The following is a 13,354-nucleotide window of genomic DNA, read 5'->3' as shown; positions in this document are numbered from 1 at the left end:
TCTTTATCAACTAGTCAAATATACATCAACAATATTTCTCTTAAACGTATTAAAAGAAACGTTATTGATGTCTATTTCATTAAGCATTACATTGCACATATCGCAGGCTCGACTTAAAAATTCATTTTGATAGGACTTGGTGTGCATTTTAGGGATTAGAAATAATTTTTTGTTTCTGGTCTGTGCTCCCGGGACTCTAAAATTAATGAGTGATAAAAGTTCTGGTCAATCTACATAATTATTAAAAAAATTATAATATTGTTTTATTTTAATTTCTCTTCTAACCTTTTGAGTAATACTTTTGGACGTTTGAGCAGTGTGTTCCTATTTAAATTTTGACGTCTATCATGACCTTGTAATTGATCTTTGTTCCTTGTGAGCAGCTGCTCCACCCCGAGGTCCATCTCCATCTCCTGATCTTCCGCAGTCGTGACAACTTTCTTCTTCCTATTTCCACCACCTCTTGGATTATGGTTTTAAGATACCCAATACCGAATTATTTTACATATTGAGAGACGTCTGAAAACATGATTTAAAAGTTTTACGGAACTTATAATTTCACCAGTTATTTTATTCTCAACATTTTGTGTATCCAAATCCTTGCTCACAAATCTGAATTTCCAGATCAATCCAGGTTTGTAAATGTATTTATAATGTAGACATATCAAAATATAATCCCTTCTATACTGGTTTACGCCTTCCTATCCCAAGTAGGTACTTATACCCCAGATTTTTTTATATATTTTTTTTATAGTGAAATCATTCAGGCGTGATTGTCTGTTCCGCATACTTCATAAATTTAAATATATTATACGTATTACTAGCAGATAACATTTTGGTCTCGTTGACAGCGCAAAAACATTTATACATATCATTTTACAATACTTGCATCTGGCACTTCGACGTGGTCTTCGTAAAAATGTGTCGAAAATAATCAATAGTGCGCAACACAGCATGAAAGCACTAATCCCCTTTGGACGCGTGGCGTACTATAAAGCATTATTGATAAATATAATATTTTGACCTCGAATCATTATTTCAAAGTTACATTGCAGCATTTATAATAAAATAAAATCCGTCCATCAATTTATTCAGCAGTCAATTCGTGATTATATCTATTAATATTAAATTTACTTCTATTTTGGTTAATACCTTCTCTTCTTCTATGCGTGTCATGTCAGGTCCCTCTGACGTCGACTATCACTTGAGAGTGATTGTCCCTGTCTTGGGCAGCTCTAAACAGCGCCTCGACGGTCATGATCCCCGTCTAATCTCGTATGTTCCGGAGCCAGGCGATCTGTCTTCTGCCCACTCCTCGTCGACCCTCTATTTTACCTTTTATGATTAGATGCAATACATAGCTAATACCTCTCTTCTCTAAGCACATGCCCCAGATAGGACACCTTCTGGACCTTGATATCAGTCAGCAACTGTCTCCCTGCTCTTGCTCTTTGGAGTACGTTTGCGTTGCTGACCATATTGGTTCATAGAATAAAATAACAATTGGTTAATACCACTAATTCTTAAAAATTTATTGTCACACGTGTTTCTATGCATTTCGCATCGTTATCGATGACCGTATTTGATGTTGATCATGATGCGGAATGGCGATTTTAACAAATAGTGGTATTTACCGAGTAAAATTTAAATTAAAAATAAAAAAGATATTGCGTTATTTCAACATACGTCAATATTTACATTCCGTCTTCTGTTTTGTTTTTTACTTTGTGTGTACACATTACATAAAAATGTATCCAAAGCTAAATTTCAATTCAAGGTCGAAAAGTGCTAAATATTTCAATTTATCAAATATGCGGAACAAATAATTTGGTCCAATATAATATATTCGCCGTCATTGCATAATGAGACAAATCTCAAAACAGGATAAGCTGATTTATATATATATGTCTGTCAATGATCGTTGTGTTGAAATAATAAAATGATGTTTATTCATCGAAAAGTGCCATACATTGTAAAAAGAAAAGTTTTTTTTTATTTTTTTTTAGGTTCAGTTAGTAAAAGTATTTATTTTTAAAATATTGATTATTTTTTTATGTTTACTGAAGGGGTTGAAAACAAACGCAAAAATATTTACCGATTTTTTTTTGTAGATTGACGACGTTTTGGAGACCCTCGGCCTCATCACTACCAAGAAAACTAAATGTGGAAAATTATCCGGGGGTCAGAAAAAGAGACTCTCTATTGCTTTGGAACTTATTGATAACCCTCCAGTGATGTTTTTAGATGAACCAACCACGTAAGTATATCGAAAAAAAAATTATCGCAAGAGAAAAAAAAAATATGAGTCTACAAGGTTTATCAACCATTTTAGAACCTTAACTTTCGATGCAGTCCAAATCATCCTAAAGATATAAAGATATTAAATCGAAACACGTGTAACAATTCACTTTAACCCTTGGTCTACCGCAAACGAAACCATCGATAACTGCCGTTCTGGGTCCGATGGACCCTTGTGTGAAGTATTGTACTTTTTTTACTTGTAATCCTCGTGAGCTTTATATATATATTTTTTCTCTATGAATTTACATATTATATTAAGAATTTCAATAAACCCAATGTTAACTTCGAATCGGGTCCGTTGGACCCGTTTGGTAAATAGAAGGTTAATAATTATTATTGATTATTAATTATTAATAACTGGTTATAATCAGTTGTATTTAAAAGTAAACCTTTTATTTTAAAATGGACAGTTATCACCGTAAAGTAACAGCCAAATCAATTAGAGAAAGATTTTTTTCCCTCAATTTTAATTTAACCAATTTTTAATACAATATTTTGTGTAAAATATGACATCATATAAGCTCTTTCATTATATTGTCGTATAAAAGTTTAATATTGATAGTTAATTTGTTTTCGAATATACAAATAAAATACTTTCATATGTTGAAATGCGAAATTCTGCAAAACCAGAGTTACAAACACTTTTGGGTGACATCTGTGAACAGACGTACTAACTCCTCATCATTACCATCTTTGTTTGCCGAGAATTATTGACATGATGCTATGTCGATAATTGATATATTCAAAATACGCCGCTATAAAACATTTGTAGCGGCGTATTTTTAAATATTTGCTTTTTTACGGCATCATTAAATTTGTTTTGCTTATTTTTTACGATTCTTCGTACAATCTTCCCATAATAGAAATAAAGACAAAGTATTTATTTGATATAGTCTCCTTATATGCCGATAGATGGCAGTACTCCCAAAAGTGTCTCCCAAAACATTCATTAGGTAATATTTTTTTTCATAGATGGCACTAGTTTTTTTTTATGATTGTTGAGTACATAAATATCTTCAATTTCTTATTTCACCCAATGTTTTCAAAAAAAATCTTTCAAATAAGGGTTATGATAAACCATGGTTATATTTGGTACTTTGCCTCCGTAGTCTAGTGGTTAGCTCGTTTAGCAGCCATGCTGAACATCCCAGATACGATTACCAGGGAGTCAAAATAAAAAGAAAAAAATATTATTTTATTATATTTCTGTTATATTACCCTGAACCACTGAACCATGCCTTTATACGATTAATGATCCAGATGATACTGCAGTTCTCTATAAACCATTTGGTTAGGATAAGAGTAAAAAAAGGATGATTTAAAAAATCTTTAATTGTTACTTGAGGCCCAATTTTTTTAATTATATCTTACGTTCCCAAAATGGACGTCACTGCCCCTCAGTGGGCAGTGGAGGGGTTTTCTAGGTGTATTTAAGGTCCTAGGAGACGGAAGGGAGAACTTTGATGAAGTGTTTAATATATTTTTATTAATCGCGTCACTTTATTATGGGATATTGTGACTATTTCCTCCCTACCGTCAACGAGAATAGGTTAGGAATTAGTCATTTAGACTTCTTTAATTCACAAAAATATTGTTTTAAGTTTTATATAAAGTTTAACATGCCCGATTTTACATTTTCAACCCTTTAAATACCATGATATATCAATAAGACTGTTCCCGGTAGGCTTTGACCTTTTGTGAAAAGTAAAACCTAAGAAAATTTTGTTGTTATATTTATGTTTAAAGAATATTATTAAGATTTGCCAAATACGAACACTATGTAGTTTTAAATACATATGTAAAAATGTGTTCCATATCTCTAATTATTTTTACAAAATGCTTGACATTGAGGAAGAAACAAGCACAAATATGAGCCATCTTTAATGCTGGCCTGGCAGCACGTCATTAGAGAGCATGTAAAAGCGCACAAGGTAGAGAACCAGTTAATGAAGACTTCAGTTACACAAGAGAATGAAGTATGAATTATGTTTAATATTGAACACACATGTTTCCAGAGGTCTGGATAGCTCATCGTCCCTGCAGTGCATCTCCATGCTGAAGGAGTTGGCAAGAGGCGGCAGAACGATAGTGTGCACTATCCACCAGCCTTCGGCCACTGTGTACGAGATGTTCGATCATGTGTACATCCTAGCCGAGGGAATGTGCATATACCAAGGGGCGAGCCACAACACAGTGGACTACTTGAAAACCTTCGGATTCGAATGCCCCAAATACCATAATCCAGCTGATTATAGTAAGGATTACTTATTATTATTGTAAATGTGTGTGCATGTTTGTATGTTTGCTTCTGTCTTGGAAAGGGTTTGCTTATAAATACAGATGCATCAATACTTTTTTACAAAAATGTTAGTGATGTTAGTATATACTAAGACTACTCACTAAGATTACTGTACACCGGTTTCGAGACATACCTGTCTCTTTATCAGGACAATCACTACACCGGTATGCAAAAAATACTACACAGCACTACCATAGCACTATTCATACACATTCAACTAACATAAGTTAATCACATGCGTTTTTGGTTGACCTGAGGATCAACATCCACTAAGGATTGGAGAATATCATGCGCTATATACATATATAAGTGCATGTCAGACCTCAGCCTTGTATTCCTGAGGACCATGTATACATAAATATTATTTTTCTCAACAGAGACGAAATTCCATCTTGTATATTCCAGTTCGGATGCCATATTTCAAGATTTATTACATTTTTCTTAACCCGATGGTTGCCAGAGACGAGATATCTCGGCAAATGGCGGAGTGCCCGTATGGCCAGAGACGAGATATCTCGTCAGTACTTTTGATGACGTATTACTCCGCAGTTTTAACTCATATTGACAATCTGTCAAAAACGGAACATACATTGCCATCAGTTGAAGTTGTCACAAAATATTTTATAAAGTTTTTAAATACTTTTAAGTGATTTATCGGTATCACTTTCAGCTGACAGTTGACAGATGTCATTAGGGCTACCACTCAAACCACTTGAAATATTGATTATTTTAATCGATTGTTTTGAACGCCAGGGGTTTTTATTTTGCTCAATTTTTTTGTGTTTTTCTTATTATTTTAAAATATTCCATTGATAAATAATAGTTGTGTGTTAATATTAAATTTAATAAAAACTTGCGTGTGCGACTTAGTGTGACAACCCTGAAAATTTGAAACTGGTTTAACTTCAAGAATAAAACTCTAACAATCGATGCGGGATATAATATTTGGTAAGTAAATTATAATTCAATAAAAACAACAAAAAAAAAAATCTTTAGACAACTTTTTTTTTTCAAAAAAATACTTGGCCTGTTGAGCACTGCGGCGTAATTTATTTGCGGCCATGAAAAGGTTAAGAGACAAAGTTCCATATTTAAGTCCAGAGATTATATTTCAAGATACATTAGTTGTCACAGCTGAGTCATAGTTCCATACTTCATTACTATAAAAAGAGACTTCTTCTCTTTTGAGACATTTAATATAATGTAAATATACAGTTATTGCTATCTGTCAGTCAATTATAATGATTGAATTCAATGCATGAACATAAAAAGTGCAAACAGTAAACTTGTCATAATAAATCATGTCTGTCTCCAATGGTTATACCTTACAAATCAAGCGTCAAGTCTAATTAAATTACCTACAAATTAATATGCATTATAATTTATTTAATAACACTTGATTCAAGCAATGAATTGATAATGTGATTGAATATCAAATAAAGTAGACTCTAGCAGTGTGATTTGTAGGAATCTTTTGAGATTCCTATGCTACTTCACAAGTGATATTATTTATTACATCCTTTCTTTCAGCACATTGGTAACGGTGAAGTTTGCTTCGGAAATGTAACTTGATGTGAGTGATTTTAGATTGCATTGCAAGAATGATCATAGAATCCATAATATTTTTTGTATTATAGTGACACCTATCCACTACACAGCAAAACAAACATGAAAATAAATTAAACGTGTAAGATATGGTTTTTGGATATGATATTAAAGGTTATCGAAATGCACAAAAATGTGCACACTGAGGCAACTTTCTGTTTCTGTTTTTGAAACGCACAAATGTGCGCAAACCGTAGACAATATGTTAATTTTTTTAAATATTTACTACTAATGTTGTTTTTTCCCATTGTCTTATTTTTATACTGTATTTGGTTATTACATTAAAAAAATATTTACAAATTATGTTTATCACTTGTATTTTTTTGCTGGTATAATTTTTTTGTTATTCCACCAACTTTTTTGGTTTTAAAATAATTGCTATTAGTCACATGCCAACTATGGTAACACTAGTATATTGTAAGGTACACCCGCGCACAAGCATTGCGGGTTATTTTGTTTATGTTTTAAATATAAATAAAGGAATCATTACCATGTAATGATGAAAAGTGAAATGCAAACACAAATAAATGAGTACGTATTCAATTGTAATTTGGTGTTGTTTTTTTCCTTTCAGTTCTTGAAATTGCAAACTGCGAGTATGGAAATTTCAATCAGCAGCTCGCCACTCAGTTATCAGAAAAGTGCTGGAGATTTAACAATAAACCCTTAGAAGCTGATGTCACACTAAACCCGAGATTTTTAGAAAAACCGCCTAAAGTTAATTTATCAGATTCATGCAGAGCCACCGTCCTAATTCAACCCCCTACAGAATTCTCCAAGTTTTGGGTTCTGTTCCATCGATGCCTAGTTTTATTATATAGAGATTGGGTAAGTCAGAAATGAAAAAATGAGACTTGTTTTTATCCACCTTCGTATTGTAGTTTTTACCATGTTTCGTCCTGTAGTTGGCGACCGTATCTATTATTATTCTGATTAGATTCTAGGGATATCTGAGTAAGTAAAAGTGTTTTTTACTATAATATTTATTGATTTCATTCAGGACTAGTGTCTGAAACCCAAGACTGATCTACTTTCCTTCATGTAATTAACAATCAAAATAATACTGCACTGATTTGATACAGTGCCCTTTGCACAATAGTATGAAAATAAGGGGTGGAAGAATAAGAATAATTCATTGTATTATTTCATCAACAAGCTCTTTTAAATTAGCTTTATCGAAATGCAAAGATGTGACAAATACAATTTCGCAACTTTGAGTAACGTAGTCATTGCTACAATTATAACTATGATGCTTTCCCAAATAGCATTGATATAAAAAAAAAAAACAAATGTTGTTTATTTTTATCAAAGAATACAAAGGGAATGACTTATCACCTTGCTTTCATGTCATTAATGATCAGGTTAACACTGTGTTGTTCCAATGTGCTGCCTTATGTACAAAAAAGATGCATTTTATAAATGAGGTCGTTAAATAAACTTGTTAGCAAAGATAACAAAATTCATAGGAAGGAAATATTCTTCGAAATAATTGGGAAGTTTCCTGAATGTGAAATTGTCATTGAGGATTCAATACTGATTCAACTTTTTTGGTTTAGATATTAAATTAAAAAGTAAAATTTAACAACATAAATGAGTATCCAACATTTCAAAATTTAAGTAATATGGTAGTCAATCATAGTTAGAATGGTCATTACGTAAACCAGCCAGGTTTAAATGATGACAGGTTGTAAGCCTAATCCAGACTTCTGTTTTACCAGTTCAATAAACTTCTTCATCTGAGTTGAGATATCAATAAAATCTTAGTAAAAACATGTTATGTTTAAATTTTCAGACAATCACTCATCTAAAGGCTATAATGCATTGCTTAGTGGGGGTTATACTTGGATTAAATTTCTCCAGTTGTGGAACTGATGGAGCTAAAGCAATCAGTAACGTCGGCTTTATGTTAATAGGAATCGTTTACCTTACATACACATCAATGATGCCCGCAGTTTTAAGATGTAAGAAATATTTATTTTTATATAATACTATTTGTTTGACATACTGTAAGGATAGCAGTCACTTATATTTTGTATAATGAAACAACAACTGTATAGTTTTTTCCACTTTCTTTAATTAATTGTAGAAAAAACCTTATGGCTATTGTTTTACTATGAAAAATGCAGCTATGTAACTGAAGATATATATTTTTTTAGTTCCGCAAGAGCTTTTGATTCTGAAAAAAGAAAATTTCAATAACTGGTACAAACTACGGACATATTATGCAGCAATTATTTTATGTAGTCTTCCTGTTCAGGTAAATATGAAATAATTAATCAATATTTAAATTGGCATTTGTTACTATTCAAAAGAAACAGCATTATGTTTCATATAAAAATCTTCGATTCGGCATTATGTTTCAAATAAAATTGAAAATAAACAGAACAAAAATCCTCTAAAATCAATAAAATTAACATCATGTTGACATTTATTTTAGTGTCTATTGAACCTCACTATAATTTCAACCATTGACCCACTGAATAATTAGTGTTATTTTTATTATATTTAGTGACATCTGTACAAAATTTCGTTTCATCAATGATACATTCCAAACTAATGTGTTTTTAACTGAGAGCTTTCTAGGTATTCCAACAGATGTCTCTACAATCCTTTTTTTAATATTGAATTTAAATTTTATTAAAATTAAACACTTGAATATACCACTTTAATGAGTTTTATTTTAATTAACGACTAGTTTCGAAAACGACTGATGTTTTCATCTTCTGGTACAAATTAAAACTAACGATCAAAAATGTATTTAGGTGTAAATATAGGTTAATAAATATAGGGAGGGGGGTTAAGGAACAACATTTTTTGTTAAAGGAAACATTGATAATAATGGTGACGTATTTTGAAACAGTATATTATTAATTATTGTTTTATCTGAATTAAAAATTTTATGTATTTCTAAATTTTCTAAATTATTCGTGACTTGACCTTTATTTGTGACAGAGTGTAATAATTTAAGTGTATGAGAGTCAAATGAGTGGTTAGTTTCCATTTAAGTGTTTTTTTTTTACTTTTAAGGGTTTTCTTTTTGAAATAGATTTTTTTTTAAAAGAGTAATTATTTTATCAGGCTAAAAGAACTTTGATTAATACAATCATTTAATATAGGAAATTAATTTATCATTATCATCACATTGTACATACTTGGCTGTTTATTTCCCATTCCAGGTTGTGTTTGCGACTCTGTTTTGCAGCTCATCCTACTTCCTATCATCACAACCTCCTGAGACATGGAGGTTTCTGATGTTCCTGCTGATCCTGATTGTAGTCACACTGTTAGCGGAAGCCATGGGACACATTATCGGAACACTGCTCAATCCTGTTGTGAGTAAACGTTGAGAAAAGCGCAATCTTTTGAGAGCTTTATTGACGGCTTTAAACCACAGTCTAGTGAAATGCCCATTCATCAATGGGTTATTTTATTTTAAAATAAAAAAATGCCAGCTCTCAGTTTATTTATTTTTAAGAGCCCAGAAATGCTGTACAGTAAAAGGATAACATGTTAACTATGTTATGTGTTGATTTGGCATTATCTTTTCTATCTTATTCCAAGTGGTCCGCCTCCATAGTGTAATTGTCAGCACGCTCGGCTACCGTACTGGAGGTCTGAGGTTCGATTCCCAGGGGAGGGGTCAAAAAAATATATGTGATTTTTTCACTCCAATATTTATTCAATGCACACTGGACTGGTACTTGAATCGGAGGACTGATCACCTTTCCTTCATTTGTTAACGATCAAGATAATACTGCGATTATATGATACAGTGCTCTGTGCACCATCGGGTGCGAATAAGGGTTAAAAACTGCAATTCCATGATGATTTTAATTAATAAATAAAACTTTTGTCCATGACAACTTTTAAATTTATAAATCTAAACATGACTCTTTTCAAGAACTTTATGTTTTCTCATCAACAGTTGAAAATACAAACTAAGTAAAATAGATTAATTTTAATATTTTTTTTTTTATTAATGACTGACATTTTGAGTTCAGTTGACGGTTAGTTGGTATTGTTGGAAAATTAATGATAGTGAATAGAAAAGAAATCAAACTTGTTTTTAATTATTTTTTCCATAAAGTTTAAGTTATCTGATTACCTGCTTAATTTTATATCTTTCCAATGAAATTCTAACTCATGGTTGGGACTCCATATGGAAGTTAATGCTTCAATTACATACTAAACGGAGTTGACCACTCTCGGGATTAATTTGATGGGAAGATATTAATTTGATCTGTTAAAAGTATTTCTACCGAATACAACTCTTTACATTTAAGAAATAAAACACAATTAGGCGAATCGCAATGCAATATTTTCATAGTTTTTTATATAGCCAAAAATTCTAGTATTCATTATCATTCTTATGTAAAATATGTACGTTTTGACCCGCTTGAAAATAAAATATTAGGTCAATCAATAATATTCTAAAATATTAAAACAAATTTTAATATATTTACATATCGCTCACTCCTTTCAAGAACGTCATAAATCAAAATACTTGATTTTTCAGGAGAGCGTTTTCAAAGTTTAAAAATATAATATAATGTATTGAAAATAAATATCATGCCACGTACTGAACTTTTCACTGTGCAACATATCTTATTAGGTAAAACCTGAAGGCTTTTTCTCCATTTGAAAAAAATTTTGTATATTCAACAAAATAATTAAACAATACCTTTTCTTCGAAATGCAAAAACAACACTTTCTGCCCTGTAGCAGGTATATATTTAGTTAAATAATGCCTCTTTTGCTGGGATATAGTACATTTTCTGGGCATTCTGAAAACATGCATAACTGAAAATTGACGATTTTTGATTTATGACGTTCTTGAAAGGAGTGAGCGATGTGTCAGTAGATTTTTTGAATGAATTAACCATTCATGAAACTAATTAAATATTTATTTCATTTTTATTTTTAGAATGGTACCTTTTGGGGAGCCATACTAACCTGTATGATGCTGGTCTTCGCTGGTTTCCTAGTCCTGTTCAACCATATGTCGAAGGTCATGTACATCATATCGTATGCCTCCTACTTCCGCTACAGCTTGGAGGCTCTGATGCTGTCAATATATGGCTACAACAGAGCTCCACTCGACTGTCCAGAAAAATATGATTACTGCCATCTAAGGTGTGTTTACCGAATCATTATTTACCTAACCATAACTAATTGGTGGTAGTAATTCTCAATGTTTGCTGTAAATATCAAAGTGTAATTAAATCCCTCCCTGCTTAGAAAATGTTGCAACGTTATCCATTTTTCCTTATTCTAAATGATATCAGATGTCGATATTATTGCGTGAGTTGGTGTTTCTTTCAACAGATGGTGCTGGCATTACGGTCAGCAATCTGTTGAAACATCTGTTGGGTCCATTACTTTGTTCTTCTCGGGAGAACACTTTCCATTCCTCCTCAAAACACATTATTCTCCAGTCATTCTTGCACTGTCTATGCGTTCAGACCATGGGATGAATTACCTCTTCATATGAAAAATGTCATCATCTCTGATGACTTTCAAGAAACGCCTGAAATATTACTATCTTTCATTGGAACCCTTAGTGTCCATCATATTATTCTTCCTTATTTTCCTCTACATCTCCCCTCTTAACTCCTTGCTTAATCCTACTTCCTTTGCCTTCCTTTTTTACATAGTACAGTTCATTTAATAAATTTGTAATTATTTGTTCATTTGTATTACAATAAATTGTAATTATGTTTTTTTTTTCATTGAAACTGAAGTACACACACTATCTATCTTCTATTTAAAAACTTTGACCAATATACTAGTCTGTTTTTAGTTAGTTGAAAGATACTGCTTTTTGCATTAAGTCCGCCAATGTACATTTATTCTATACAAGAAATTAAAATAAATAAACAAAGCCTTTTTTTACCTATCAAGGGTTAAAACACCTTTAACAGGCAAATTAAAACAGGCGTTTATTAGAATGCAACGTTGTGTCAAAATTTAAATCAATCCATGAATAACTTTTATGTTTTTAAGATTTATGTTTTTAATAAATGAACATTTACATTTTCATCCAGGATTTAATATTTTTGTTTCTTTCTTTCAGACACCCAAAAAAACTTCTGGAGGAAACCAACATGATCAATGGAAATTATTGGCATGATTTTATTATTCTAGTATTATTATTATTCACTCTGAAAATCGCAGCGTTCTACACTCTTCGCAGAAACCTCAAAAGGAGCTAAGAGCATATAACTGGTTTTAGAGATGATTCTTCTTTCTTTTTTTTCTTCTTATCATGTGTGTGTTACCCTTTTTCATATATTGTTTGCCGATGATGTAACAAATGAAAAAGGAACGAGAGAAGCCCGGGAACACGGGCTAGGTAGAAATTATGAAATGTTATATTATAAATTGCTTACTTTAGTAATATTATACGATGTCATAATTAATTTAATGTGAGCATAATACAATATTTTCATGTGTAGTTGTTTTATTCGGTGATGTTGAAAATTGTGATTTTTATTATTAGTTTTCTATAATATTTTTTCAATAGGTAAATGATATTTTGGAACATTCAAAATGCTAGTTTAATAAGTAAAGAAATCTAATGTGATCATAATATGTTTAAATATACATGTAGTAGCATTATTGTTAAATATTATTAGTATTAACGTTATTTCAAGATAGAATATGTAAGCTACCGTATTTAAATTAAATGAAATTGAAAAATATACTCCTATGTTGATACAAAAGCCAATTACCAAAACACTGAACTCCCTATCTACACTTTTTATACACAATTTCGAAACAGTGTAAAAAAAAAGAGAAAAATAAATCAAACATTCATTAAATAAAGCGTAACAGTAATTAAGAATTTTCTACATCCCTCACATGTACTTACTATTCGATGATTTTCGCAGAGTAATATGCAGAAGGGGGGCTAGGTGAATAATTTATGTTAACTTGGATATTTAAATAAAAATAATTTACAAGAGTGTTCAAGATAGAATAAGAAACGCTAGGATCCAGGAAATATGCGGGTTGAAGATGTCGTTAGGTGAGGAAGACAACGAAGGAGAATGGAACCATCCAGACTACCCCCACTGTATGGCCAACCCCAAGGACGGACAGACCACCAAAGAGATGGATCAACAGCGTGGCATCGAGATCGCAGGAGGC

At 31.6% G+C, this 13,354-nt stretch overlaps 1 protein-coding gene across 1 annotated transcript in view; it reads left to right on the top strand.

Annotated features, from left to right (window-relative positions):
• LOC148304673 (ATP-binding cassette sub-family G member 1) overlaps nucleotides 1–13,029 on the top strand; it is a 65,912-nt gene extending 52,883 nt beyond the window's left edge. Inside the window, exons 4-11 of the mRNA XM_088267930.1 lie at nucleotides 2,112–2,257; nucleotides 4,317–4,555; nucleotides 6,780–7,033; nucleotides 7,998–8,166; nucleotides 8,362–8,462; nucleotides 9,382–9,537; nucleotides 11,130–11,338; nucleotides 12,279–13,029. Of these exons, the coding sequence (XP_088124056.1) occupies nucleotides 2,112–2,257; nucleotides 4,317–4,555; nucleotides 6,780–7,033; nucleotides 7,998–8,166; nucleotides 8,362–8,462; nucleotides 9,382–9,537; nucleotides 11,130–11,338; nucleotides 12,279–12,417 (1,413 nt within the window). The 3' untranslated portion in view covers nucleotides 12,418–13,029. The remainder of the gene's footprint in view (nucleotides 1–2,111; nucleotides 2,258–4,316; nucleotides 4,556–6,779; nucleotides 7,034–7,997; nucleotides 8,167–8,361; nucleotides 8,463–9,381; nucleotides 9,538–11,129; nucleotides 11,339–12,278) is intronic.
• The last annotated feature ends 325 nt before the right edge of the window (nucleotides 13,030–13,354 follow it).

This window comes from Brachycentrus maculatus, unplaced genomic scaffold (assembly GCF_059751285.1).
Source record: "Brachycentrus maculatus isolate JH-2025_06_01 unplaced genomic scaffold, ASM5975128v1 h1tg000309l, whole genome shotgun sequence".
NCBI classification, from domain to species: domain Eukaryota; kingdom Metazoa; phylum Arthropoda; class Insecta; order Trichoptera; family Brachycentridae; genus Brachycentrus; species Brachycentrus maculatus.
The sequence above is the reverse complement of the archived record's forward strand: the minus strand, read 5'-3'. Positions and strand labels throughout refer to the sequence as shown.